At 37.9% G+C, this 12,365-nt stretch overlaps 3 protein-coding genes across 3 annotated transcripts; all 3 read left to right on the top strand.

Moving 5' to 3' along the window:
• The first annotated feature begins 285 nt into the window (after positions 1 to 285).
• LOC107992580 (keratin-associated protein 16-1-like) lies at positions 286 to 1,201 on the top strand. Its single transcript, XM_028664191.2, has 2 exons — positions 286 to 423; positions 547 to 1,201. Exons 1-2 carry the CDS (start codon positions 359 to 361, stop codon positions 914 to 916), a joined length of 435 nt encoding a protein of 144 aa, XP_028519992.1. The 5' UTR covers positions 286 to 358; the 3' UTR covers positions 917 to 1,201.
• Positions 1,202 to 1,888: 687 nt separating this feature from the next.
• On the top strand, positions 1,889 to 5,475 carry LOC133666681 (hydrocephalus-inducing protein homolog). The gene is made up of 14 exons (XM_062079478.1): positions 1,889 to 2,035; positions 2,104 to 2,319; positions 2,396 to 2,594; positions 2,693 to 2,831; positions 2,902 to 3,029; positions 3,085 to 3,286; positions 3,351 to 3,537; positions 3,643 to 3,767; positions 3,843 to 3,936; positions 4,078 to 4,301; positions 4,382 to 4,449; positions 4,576 to 4,790; positions 4,885 to 5,124; positions 5,344 to 5,475. The coding sequence occupies exons 1-14, from the start codon at positions 1,889 to 1,891 to the stop codon at positions 5,473 to 5,475; spliced, it is 2,316 nt and encodes a 771-aa protein (XP_061935462.1).
• On the top strand, positions 3,965 to 11,979 carry LOC107993711 (hydrocephalus-inducing protein homolog). The gene is made up of 16 exons (XM_062079092.1): positions 3,965 to 5,733; positions 6,887 to 7,125; positions 7,460 to 7,579; positions 7,645 to 7,728; positions 7,803 to 7,984; positions 8,184 to 8,422; positions 8,508 to 8,705; positions 8,782 to 8,923; positions 8,988 to 9,172; positions 9,326 to 9,535; positions 9,619 to 9,855; positions 10,236 to 10,391; positions 10,456 to 10,522; positions 10,733 to 10,915; positions 11,465 to 11,721; positions 11,782 to 11,979. Exons 1-16 carry the CDS (start codon positions 5,551 to 5,553, stop codon positions 11,923 to 11,925), a joined length of 2,826 nt encoding a protein of 941 aa, XP_061935076.1. The 5' UTR covers positions 3,965 to 5,550; the 3' UTR covers positions 11,926 to 11,979.
• Positions 11,980 to 12,365: the final 386 nt, after the last annotated feature.

The following is a 12,365-nucleotide window of genomic DNA, read 5'->3' as shown; positions in this document are numbered from 1 at the left end:
TATTGTCTCGCGCTCTGTTTCCACGAAATTTCGCTCTCATCTAGAAATTGCTGTCTGCCAATGAAATATCTTCCATCGACAAAAGTACGTTTGTCTCTCATCCCCTCCCTTCCACTTTCCCTTCTTCCCTCCCCTCTTCCTCCTAATAATTCCTAATTTCTAAAACGCAACGCCGTTGGAAACGAAATTACGATGTTGACGTACTCGATCGATACGCCCTGTTCTGCTTTTGTTTTCTTTTCCCCACATGACAGCAAAAATGTTCTAAATTTACGAAAAAAAAGAAAAAAAAAAGAAAATTCTTTAATATAATATAAAATTCGCCGTGAAAGGATCAATTCAAAAATTATTGGAAAACATGGATTGTGGGTATCGCAATTACATGGACGAGATGCTCCAGATACTTAACGAAATCGAATGCAGGTAAGTTGTTTCGCTTTCCCTTCAAAGGGAAAGGAATTGGAGGAATTGGTGATGATATGATGTAATTACATTATTCTCGAATCGAAGAAAAAAGAAATAAGAAAAAGAAAAAAATTGTTGCAGACAACCAGAACCGGAAATATGCAACGTCAGATGCCCACCGTTCGGCTGTCCACGAGGGCCTTGTCCAGGGATATGTTGCTATCAAGGCTTGTGCGATGCTTGCTCCACGTCGAAAATGCCCTGTGATCCACCACCCCCTCAGCCACCCAAGTGTCGGGCACCGCCCGTATGTTGCCTAAGAAATTACGCCAGGGCGGTCGGCTATCCTCCAGAATCTCCCCTCTCCCCTGTCAGCGCCCGATTGCGTTCCAAATATTGCATGGAAATATTGGCAAATATCTGTCGTCCCCCATACTGTACCACTGTGCCAATTTGTCCGTCACCCTGTTCCACAGTCCCGACCTCCAACTGCCCTTATCCGTGCTATTGATTAATTATTATCCATTGGTTCTTGAGAATTTTTTGAAAATTGTTTTTTTTTTTATGAAACGTATAAAGGAAAATTGTCGTATAAATTTCAAATTGTTAATTACGTTCATTGTCAAAGATAAAGATTGTATATTTACCTTTTTTAAAAAGATAAACGTATAATAATAATTTGCATGTTAAAAATGAACTTTTTCTCCGGAAATATAAGGAAATATGGTATTCCAAATGTTGTATATTTTTTTCATAAAGGGTTAAGAGTGAAATTACGATAGATATATAGATCGTTTTTATAAAGGAAGATTATCATATCAAATTATTAATTACGTTCACTGTCAAAGATAAAGATATTTACTTTTTTTTTAAACAGATAACATACAACAATTTGCAATTGTTAGAAATGAACTTTTTTTTATAAGAACAAATGTTGTGTTCCAATATTGTATATTTTTTTCATAAACGGTTAAGAATGAAATTACGAATTACGAGATTGTTGTTTTCAAAAAAGAAAATATTTTGCGTACATGAATTTACATACACGTTCCCCGTTACATCTAACGAATAGAAAGTGAATTTTTAATTTGATTAAGAGTTTGGAACGATTAGCAAAGTTCAAGAACTCCCGAAACTGGATAAACTTTGACTAATTTTGGATTAAATCCGAAAGAGCCAAAGCGACATATATATATATATATATACATCATATATATTATCAGCGATATTAGATTGGAACATCAAGTGGTGGCGTGATTTGCCGCTTTCCCTAATCGAGTTTAAACTTTAATTAAAAAACTCAATTGTGAAATTTGTCTTTGAACGTAGTGGAAGATAATCGAGGTAGGGGGATGATGTTTCAATTTCGATAATCGATACTTGTCTGAAGTTGGAGAGGTTAATTGCTTATCGACATACGCGAATTTTTTAAAATATCATCGAATGAGAGAAAGATTTTAAATCGTTTTATATCGGGGGCAAAATGGAGAAGAAGACCAAAGAAGGAATGGAGGAGGAAATGAAGAAGAAAATAATAGATCATCTCCATGAATTTAATATGACGCAGATCATTAATTGTTTTTTACGCGATTTAAATAAATACTACACGAAAGAGGAGGACAAAGAGGAGGTTGGAAAAAATTTTGCTCCCGCGATTATTCGTAATTATCCCGATCGTTCTATCGTGTCCATCAACAGATCATTGGCCGTCCATCGGAATACGTGAAACAAATGTTAATGACGACCGAGGAGAGGACGCAATACGTTATAAAATGGAGGCACAAGCTCAGATTACCCTTCTGCATCAATGGAGAGCATTACCACTTCCACATCAGCCCCGTCATCGTCGTATTTCAACAATTCACCCCTGGCGTGTACTTGAGCGTGATGGTGACGATTCGAAACGTGACGTCGGTAATTCGACTCGAACAGACGCGATCCACTTTTCTTCCCAATGAAATTATAAAGTTACGTAAAAAAAAAAAAAAAGGTATCGAGATACGTGAAAAACATCTACGAGATCAATCCTTTCTTCGCCGTGGACTTTTGTGGTAACAATTTCTCGACGATGCTCGCGCCTGGTCTCTCCGTTACTTACAGAGTGAAATTCATGCCCGAGAGAAAGGAAGATTATCATTATCAGTTAAAATTCGCGACAGATATAGGAGACGTGATCATACCGGTCGTAGGTGAGATATATATATATATATATATATCGATTGAAAATTTTGAATTAGATATTAGAAGAAAAAAATTAGAAGAGATTAAATTAACGATTACGATTTAGCGATCAATTCGAGAGGGATCTTGGATTTTCCCGATCGTATCGAGGTACCGGCTACAGCGACCAAGATCCCCTCTTTGAAAACGATATTTGTGCGCAATGTGGGGACTGTCCCAGCTGCTTTCACCCTTTATACCGACAAGTGAGTTTCGTTTTCACTCAAAAGAAAGAAAAATCTCAACAACGATAACAACGATCGCATAAAATTGCAGCCCTTGCTTTTGGATCGAGCCGTCGAAGGGGAGAATAGAAGAGGAGGAATCGCTTCAATTTATCGTACACTTTCTGTCAAACAAGGCTGGAGATTTCGAGGCGAACCTGTTCCTCGAATACGACACCGGTACATGTTAATAGGGATCGGAGGCCGAGAATCGATAACGTTGTGTCTCTTCCAGGTGAAAAGTTGCGCATCGATCTGCAGAGTTCGGCCGAAAATTGTCACGTTCGAATCGACAGGGGCTCCATCAGATTGGAGGAGACGTTCTTGGGCCTGTCGAGGAGCAAGACCCTGTTGATCCACAACAGAAGCAATTACATCGTCAAGTATAAGTGGATGCTTTTCGAGAGCGTCGAGGCGGACAACGAGCGAAAAGAACAGTGAGTGAGACGAAACACACGATTCTTCGTTGTTCGAATGAAAAAATATAATCAACGATCGCAGTTACCACAAATTGTTCCAATTGATTTACGAGAACGAGCTCCCCCGTTGCGTCAACCTCGATTATTACACCGTGTGTACACCTGATATCCATAAACTGATTTATCAACGTATCTACACGGATCAGCTCGAGTCGCTGGTGAAAGAAACGTTCGAGTATAAAAACATGTTTTTCATTCTCTCACCCATAGTGAGTATATTTCGATTTCAGGAGTAGAATTAATCCCGACTTAAATCACAGTATCTTCATCGTTCAATTCGAATGGATTGGAAAGAGTTTTTTCTTTCACCCTAGGAGGCAGAAATTTGGCCGCAATCGTCCATCGAGGTGACAGTCTACTTTCGCGCGGTGGAGATCGGTGAAATAACGAGCACCGCTTATCTAGAGGTAACTGGTCGCGAAGAAAGGATACCAATTACGTAAGAAAAATTACAAAATTCCTCCTTCCCTGTAAAACGACACAGTTTTCACGCCAAATAATATTCTTTCTTCAGTCTTTATGGAACAGGGAAAGGGCCGATTTTACAGTTGAACGTTCTCACGATCGATTTGAACAACATCTACATGTGTTCCGTGCACAATTACGAGGTACAAATCCATCCGGTTACATCTTCTATACACAGATTTCGTAGCGATTCTTTCATTTCGTATAATTAATTTCACCCCAAAAACCGCGAATCAAAGCGGATATTGTTTATTAACGGGCTTCCCCCTTTTCCATTGTTCCAGATAATAGCGGGGAACAAAGGGCACATTTGCGGGACGCTGATTTACAAGGAAAAGCGAACCGATTTCGGTGGCACGATCAACGTGACACCCCCCAGCCTCACGCTCAAGCCGGAGGAGCTCAAATCCTTCAATTTGTCGTTTTCCTCGAATCATAAGGGTGATTTCGTGGAGAGGGTCGATTTCGTGGTGAAAGAGACCCTCGAGGTGCTCAGCTTGCATATCAAGTACGTTGCACGAGATCGATGGATGGGGGAAGGGAGGGCCACGAGACACCCCTTTTTACGATGCGTCACCTCTTTTGCAGGGGTTGCATCATATGCCCGACTTTGCACTTCGACAAGGAGAGCCTCGATTTCGGGACGACTGCCCTCGGTACGTGAGATCATCTTCGAATTAGAGTCGAATTTTGGAAGAAGATTTCGTCGAAAATCTTGGTCGAACACGAAACTCTTGAATGTTTCGTTGCTCAAAAAGGAATAATCGAGCGATTATTCTCAGGTTTCAGTACGAGGCAAGACGTATATTTGCACAATCTAGCCCTGATACCGGTTGCCTTCACCTTAACCGTGCTGAACGACGGGGACGAAATGGCACTGACGCACGAAGATTTCGCGAGAAGTCAAACGAAGCCGTCCTTCCCGAGCAACCCCCGAGAATTCGAGGTCTCGCCCGAGGAAGGGGTTGTAGCTTCCAACGATTCCATGAGAATCAAGGTACCTACGATCCTTCCCCCTCCCCTCTCTCTCCTTCTCTCTCCCTTTTCCCCTCGCAGTCTTTCGAATCGCTGTTCGAAAACTAACGCCGCAGGTGATTTACACGGCTAATATCGCGCGCGTCGGTCACACGATGATTCAAGTCGACATGTGGGACTCCGGCTCGCACCCCGTCCTCTTGCCGATCACGTTCTGCGGCAAAGTGACCCCATTGACGATCGTTCCCCAGGACATCACGGTCCGATTCTGCTTCCTCAATTATCCCTATTCGAGATCCATCGACATTACCAACAATTCGGACATAGACGGATACTTTTACTTCATACAGGAACAAGTAAACTATTAACAACGAGGCCGTTGTTCGAGGCCGCGTAAAAAATCCGTAATTGATGGAGGGGGAGAAAGAAAAGACTCTTCTTAAGACTCTTTCGTATCGTTCATGGTAAAATTCACTACGCCACGGTTATACGAGGAATCTGCCTGATATTGCGGCCTCGGACGCGTTATAAAGATCGAGTGTACGAAAATTGGATTTTCTTTTTCCCCGATTCAGGTCACGGAGGACGTAACTATGATATGCTCGTTCTCCAAGTATCAAGGATACGTGAAATCTCATAAGTCGAGTACAATCGATGTCACTATTATGATGAAGGATTTAGGCATTTACACACTCACGTTAAAGTAAAAAGGAAAAAAAAAATGATTCGTTCGATTATTTTAAATCATATACACCGATACAAGTGTATGTTGTTCGATCAGTATGTTCGTAATGGGAGAGACGTTTCCATTATCGTACGTGAGGATAACGTGCACCGGGCAGGGGGCTGTCGTCTCGACGGATCCAAGCAGCCTGGACTTCGGCAGGGTGAAAGTTCTCGAGGAGAAGAAGATGGATTTCGAGCTGATCAACGATTCACCTATCCCCACTCAATTCGCCAGAGAGGTATTTCTTTTCACTCGTCGCCGCGGCTCGATTATCCCTTTGCGCTCCGATGCGGTAATTCGAATTCGGCGACAATATTTGTTTACGTTCGGTTCTTTTGAGATATCGCTTCGTGAACAAATTTCTAGGCTATCCACGTATAATTTTATAAGAATAATATATCGTAATATATGGTTTTTTTTAAATATCAAATTAATATGTTAAATTTTTTTTTTGAAATTTAAAATTATAGTATTTTTAAAGGTTTAGAAAAAATTTTCAGTCAAATTAATAATAATTTTGAAATAATTTTTCTTATTTATAATAAAAAGTAATGCGAATGAAAATTTACAAAGTAATAAAAAGTAGGATTATAATTTTGCATCAGCATTGATTAACATTTCTTTCTAAATTTTAAATATCTCGAAAATAAGAGAGCTAAATTTATATAATTTTTTTTGTTAAAATTATAAATATAGATTTAGAAATTAAATATTACTCGAACTTATTTATATCTAGTTTTTTAAAAATAAATTTAATTTAGATATATAAATTTTAATAAATTAATAAAAAAATAGATTTTTTTTATATTCAAATTAAACTCTGATCGTGGATCGAATATTTTCAGCGTTAGTTTAATAATCGTGGGAATATCATTTTCAAAGTTTTCGAGTTTTAAACACGGAATACGATAAAATGAAATTAGTTTGAGCGAAGATGAGTTTGATTTTTCGTTATTGAATAACGAAATTATTTCTATTCGTTAAAAAATTGACGATTATAAGAAGATGAAAAATAAGAATAATAGACGGTGAAAGCACGTTATTATTATTGTAACGTTTGCTCTCAATGAAATAAGAAAGACACGAAACAACACTTTATCGCGATACCTGACAAACCGAAGATGCATCTTGCTGATCACTTTATTATTAAAATATCACACAAAACAACGATATAAATTTTAATATCCACCAAATTTCCTTTCTTTATACGTAAATATATAGAAAATATTAAAATATAAAAGTTTTATAGATTAATTCGTGTGTGAAATCATTTTAACTTAAGAAATTCATCGAACGTAAAAATCGTGTGAATTCGGGCTGGAGCGCAAACGGTTATTCGTTAATATAATTCGAGGAGTATCGTTGATTCTTCTTCTTCTTCTTCGTTAAAGAATCAGGAGAACTCGTCGTGGATCATGGAACCAGAGTTTGGTGATCTGTTGCCTCACGAGTCGAAAACGATTACCATCAAAGTGTTCCTGGTGAACGGTGGTGTGTACAAAGAGAGGATCATGTTATCCGTGATCGACAGCAGGACGATCCACGTGGACGTGAAAGTGATCGGATACGGATGCAGCGTGATTTTCACGCCGCAGATCTTCCCTGTCTTCGACTGGGGCCTACTTTTCAGGTTTCAATCCTATTAACATTCGTCGAACGAATTTCGTCATACATTCAGATCCTCTCGCAATCTGAATTAATAATAAGGAATCACGAAGCATCGTCGAGAATAGATAGTGGCGTAATTCGTGCTTGAAAATTAATGTTTAAGAAACGAATCGGCTTTAACTTGCGCCACTATTTAAATTAAAATAAAAGTGAAATTAATTTCATTGACTCGATTCACACGGCACGATTGTTCACCATTTAACGCAATTTCGAACGCGAGTTTAGAATGTGAAGAGGCTCGTACGAGAGCTTCTTATATTAATTATATTATATTCAAATCGTTGTTATTGGTGCAGTCATCATCATATAAATCGCACGATAACGCTGATGAATCGAGGCACCGTGGAGTATCAAATGATATTTATAAACGAGCCAGATATACGTTTCCGGCGTGGCCAATTGTTGACGACGAAAAGGTAAGCACGAACGTTTCTCAACTGTTTACGTTATTCTAACGCTGAATAGATTCCTCTGAAAACAGTAGCAAATTCAAAGTGGAGCCTCAGATCGTTCACATACCCGCCGGAGAAACGAGAGAAGTCAATTGTCGATTATTCTGGGAGGTGTGAGTACATTTGTTGAAATAACTATTCGCAATTTTCTCGCTATTCGAGTATCAATAACGCGTCGCCCTACTAGGAACGAGCACGTGGTGGAAAAATGGTATGTCTTCGGCCAGTTACAAGACGCAGGGAAAAGGGAATTGATCGACACGTCGTCTTTCACGATTACATTGACGGAACCATATATTGTGTTCAATAAAAAGATGCTAGAATTTCGCGTGGACAGGTGCCCCACTGAAGACAAGTTGCAGCAAACAGGTTTTTAATTGGAATAATATGAGGGGGGGACGAGGTTTGACGATCGAATTCGTGGTAAATTAATTATTATCGATTCGAGCGATATTCGTTCAACGAAATAACGTTCGTTTTTAAGACAAGCAGACAAGATTGGAACTGAATTAATTGTCAGACCTCGTTACGGAATTTTTCTATAACATTGATTATTCGCGTGTCCTAGATGAATTGCTCGTGACCAATCAGTCGAATCTGGATCTGAATGTGCATCTTTCGATAAAAGAGCCGTTTCATTTGGTAACATCTAAGAAAAAACACGTTCAAACGATGAAACTTGTTCTGGTCGATAAAATTTCCACGAAAATTACCGTTTTCTTCTCCTTCGACACAAACAACAAGAATTATTATTCGAAAAGTTACGAGGAGGTGCTTCTGTTCGAGTATCGGGAACATCCTAATCGTGTAAATTTTACTTTTTTTAAAGTTGATTCGATCGATGCCAATGGAATTTTAAATTAGAATTCGAGGAAAAATATCCATCTTCCAGGATAAAATAATATGCAAGGGTTACGTGAATTATCCAAACATTCTCATAGAGCCGAACGATTTTATAATTAACTGCGAGTTGGGTTGCAGCGCCGAGAAGATATTGACGTTAACTAATAACGGGCCCGTATCGGTTATATATAAATTCCTGTGGCTCGAAAATTCCATCGATATAAAACGCGATACGCCCGTCAAACTGGTGAGCTATCGTTCAATTTTCCACCCATAGAATTCTTCACTTCTTAAGAAACTGTGCCTATCTGAATTGTTCGAAGGAATGCCCTGGGTGCCCGTCGCAGGAGCAATTAGAGTCGAAAAAGGACATCTTCGTGGCAACCGAGACGGGCGAAGAGCCTTGCATAAGCGACAGGCAAAACGAAAGTGGAAACGAACAATCGATAGCGCCACCAGTAAATTGTACGAAGATCAACGCTTTCTTAACACTTGGCCGCGTTAATCACGAGATATTCTTCTTTTCCAGCCCCCGTTTCAGAGAAACAAGAAACGACGGATGGGAATCCCGAGAGAAATAACTATCCAGAATTCAGACGAGAAATTAGACAATTTCTATTGGAAATTGTCGAGGAACATTTCGAGAAGGACGATGATCTGATCGTGTTACAAAATATGAGTGACGATCCTCCACGAATCGATTACATCAACGAGGTTAATAGAAACGAGATGGAGATGCATATGTAGCGAGAAAAATCCTTCCTTAAAAGATTTTCTTTCGAATATATTTATTATTCCATAAAGAAATGTAACGATTCGTTTTATCGTCATGCACGAAAATCCATCCGTAAAAATATATACTTTCAGGTTTTGCAGATTATTCCAAACGAGGGAACAGTGCTTCCGTATTCCGTGCAACGAGTTCACGTAGGATTTCATGGCTTCGAATGGCTTCAAATAAAAGCTACCGCCGTCTGCCAGATTTTACGGGGCCCGACCGAGAATGTTCATATATTCGCTCGGGCGGATAATGTTCGATACGATATCGACAACGATGTCATCGATTTTGGCCAACAAGTATCCCATACTTAATATTCGACTCGAAAATGTAAATGTAAATTTATTAAATAAGTTCGAATATATTTTTTTTATATATCTAGTTGTTTCTGCAACGCCAACGTAAATGTATCACTTTGAAAAATATCTGCACGATAGCGTTCGAATTCGAGATAAAAGATGCTGTAAAGTTCTTCGACGAGGAGTTCAATCGTTTCAATTTACATCCGTTAAAGATCGAACCGGTGAGCGGCTGTGTGAATCCTGAATCGTGCGTGCAATTTCAAGTGGATCATGTAGCGATGACGCTTGGTCGTATCGATCATTATTTCCAATTGGAGGTAAACAATTTAAATAATTTCTGCGATACGTTGCAAAGATTATACATTTTCGTAAAATATTATATTTTTTTCTATATTCTATCAAGTATGCAAAATAAATTTTACAATTGCAATAATTGAATAAAATTTATATCCGAAAATATGAAAGTTTAAGAATTTATATAAAACGATAATTTTTAACACTTTGATTATCATAGTTGAAAATTTCGATCGATGATAAACGATTTAAACAATCTGAGAAAAACTTTATCTCCTCTTCAATTATATTCTCCTGTTGCCAAATTTTATTGCCAAAAATTTCAACTTTATTATTAATTTCTGAGAGGATATTCTTTTTTTACGGTTCTGAATATTTATATTCTTATACCGTTTCCATTCAGATTGCTCACTTAATGCCGATCATAATCAAAATAGTCGCTTACGGAGTTTTCCCTCAAGTCTATCTGTGCATTCCTAAAGGAAAATTGCACCAGCACCATTCCATCGAGTTGGAATATTCAGCAATACAATCACTGACGGAAGATCTCGCGGATGACGTAAGAAATTTGACAATTTTCCGAAATGTTGGCAGAAACATTAATCAAATTACACGTCGCACAGACAGTGGAGAAAGTGGTTGCCGAGAAGAAAAACGATTTATTCGAAACGGACATGGACATACTAGCCGGTAAGTTTAAATAATCGCGTTCATCATCCAAGGAAAAGGATGAGTACAACTTTATAATAAAGAATCGTTGAGGTTTATCGTGGTCAAATGTTTTATCGCGAATAAAATGATTGAGAGAATTACTCAATCGACTCTGGAGTGTTTTTTTTTTACGTCACTCGTTTCGTTCTTTTATATTCGATATATGTATATACATCTGTTTCATTCGAGCCGAGGATTGGTGCGTTATCTCGCACAAGGAGACGTTTCCACGAATTATGGACATCGACATGGCTGTGGAAAGATTGTGCGCAAAGAAGTTCATCGATGAAAATTCATACATCTTAATGCAGCATGCTACGATTCAAAAGAAGGAGCCGATCCCCCAACTTTTTTCATGCGAGTATATTATCGGTACATTTTCCTCCTCTTAATCTCTTTTTCTCTTTTCTTTTTATCTTATTGAACGTAATTGTGCACATTTGGATTATTCTATCCGATACGTTATGCGATTGGAAAATTTTAAACGTACGCTCTTAGACAAAAAATAAAGAAAAAAAGCGACAATTGCCAGGGATTTTTCGATAAATTTTTAGGAATATTTCTATATCTAAAAAAAAAAGCAAAGATTTATTGCGAAGTTGAGGAAAGAAAATTAAAAATAAGTACAATGAATATACAGACCTTTGTGTCTCTTTTCATTTTGTGATATTCAATCACAAAAGATATTAAACATCTTTTATTGCTGTTACGTTATCACAAGTTTATATAGAAAAATTGAATTGGAATTAATTCTGCGTGCGGATATAAAAATCGCATTATAATTCCTTCAGCGTACGCCATTTTGACCGAGAATGCATATATACATATATCTCGTTTCAAAAGCAAACAATTATCCATAGAGATTTCCTTTAATACTTAACTAGATAAGTATTAGTTAGAATACGTTTATCTCGTTCCCAGATATGAATTACGTGATCATCGAACGCATCGCTCATTATTCGGCCAATATAATTAATTACGGGCCATGGATCGTGAACATGAGAATGAAAACGATGGGAAAAAGAGACTACCTCGGGAAACGCGGTATCGTGGTGCAGTTAATGAAAAACACGAATGTGCCGGTCGGAGATTACGCAGTTTTACAAGTGACTTGGTATCCAACCCAAGAGAAATTCTCCGAGAAGAGCACGAACGTGAAGTACACGATTTACATTGAAGTAAGAAGACGTACATTCTCAGCCATCTCAAATTTGATCTAAATTAAAAATTAATTTTAGGTGTCGCACGGATGCACGATACCTGTGACCATAAAAGGGACAGTAACTTATCCATACGTAACAGTCAATACAAAATTTTTGGATTTCCAAGATGTCGTCGTGGGAGAATGTTTGGTTCTTAATATCCTGATCAAAAACGAGTAATAAGATTTACTTTTACGATTGTTATACGGAGATTTATTAAAGTGTTAAGTATATTTATTTTTAATTTTTTTTTTCTAATAACTTGCCCACTGATATATAGATAAATGAATTTTCAAGCCATATCGCCATATTTACTCAGTATTTGAATGGGCGATCATTTTATTCGTTATCGATGTGAATTAATTTTTTTTTTTTTCGTTTCTACGTGTTTCTTGTAATTTCGATTAATATTCTTTCTTTTTATCTTCATATTGCGTTTCGCAATAATTAAGATTGAAAGAAATCTTTGTCATATTTGATTATCACATGATAATCTTGACACGCAGACTATTCTATTCTGCCTTTGTCCTCGTTGAGATCCGTGTACAGAATATATGGATTTACATCCCAGCGTGTAGATCCTCGTGTGTGAAAATATCGAAATGAATGAAGTTCGGCCG

This window comes from Apis cerana, linkage group LG9, assembly GCF_029169275.1.
Source record: "Apis cerana isolate GH-2021 linkage group LG9, AcerK_1.0, whole genome shotgun sequence".
In the NCBI taxonomy this organism is placed as follows: domain Eukaryota; kingdom Metazoa; phylum Arthropoda; class Insecta; order Hymenoptera; family Apidae; genus Apis; species Apis cerana.
Note: the sequence above shows the minus strand (reverse complement) of the source record. Positions and strands in the feature narration are given on the sequence as shown.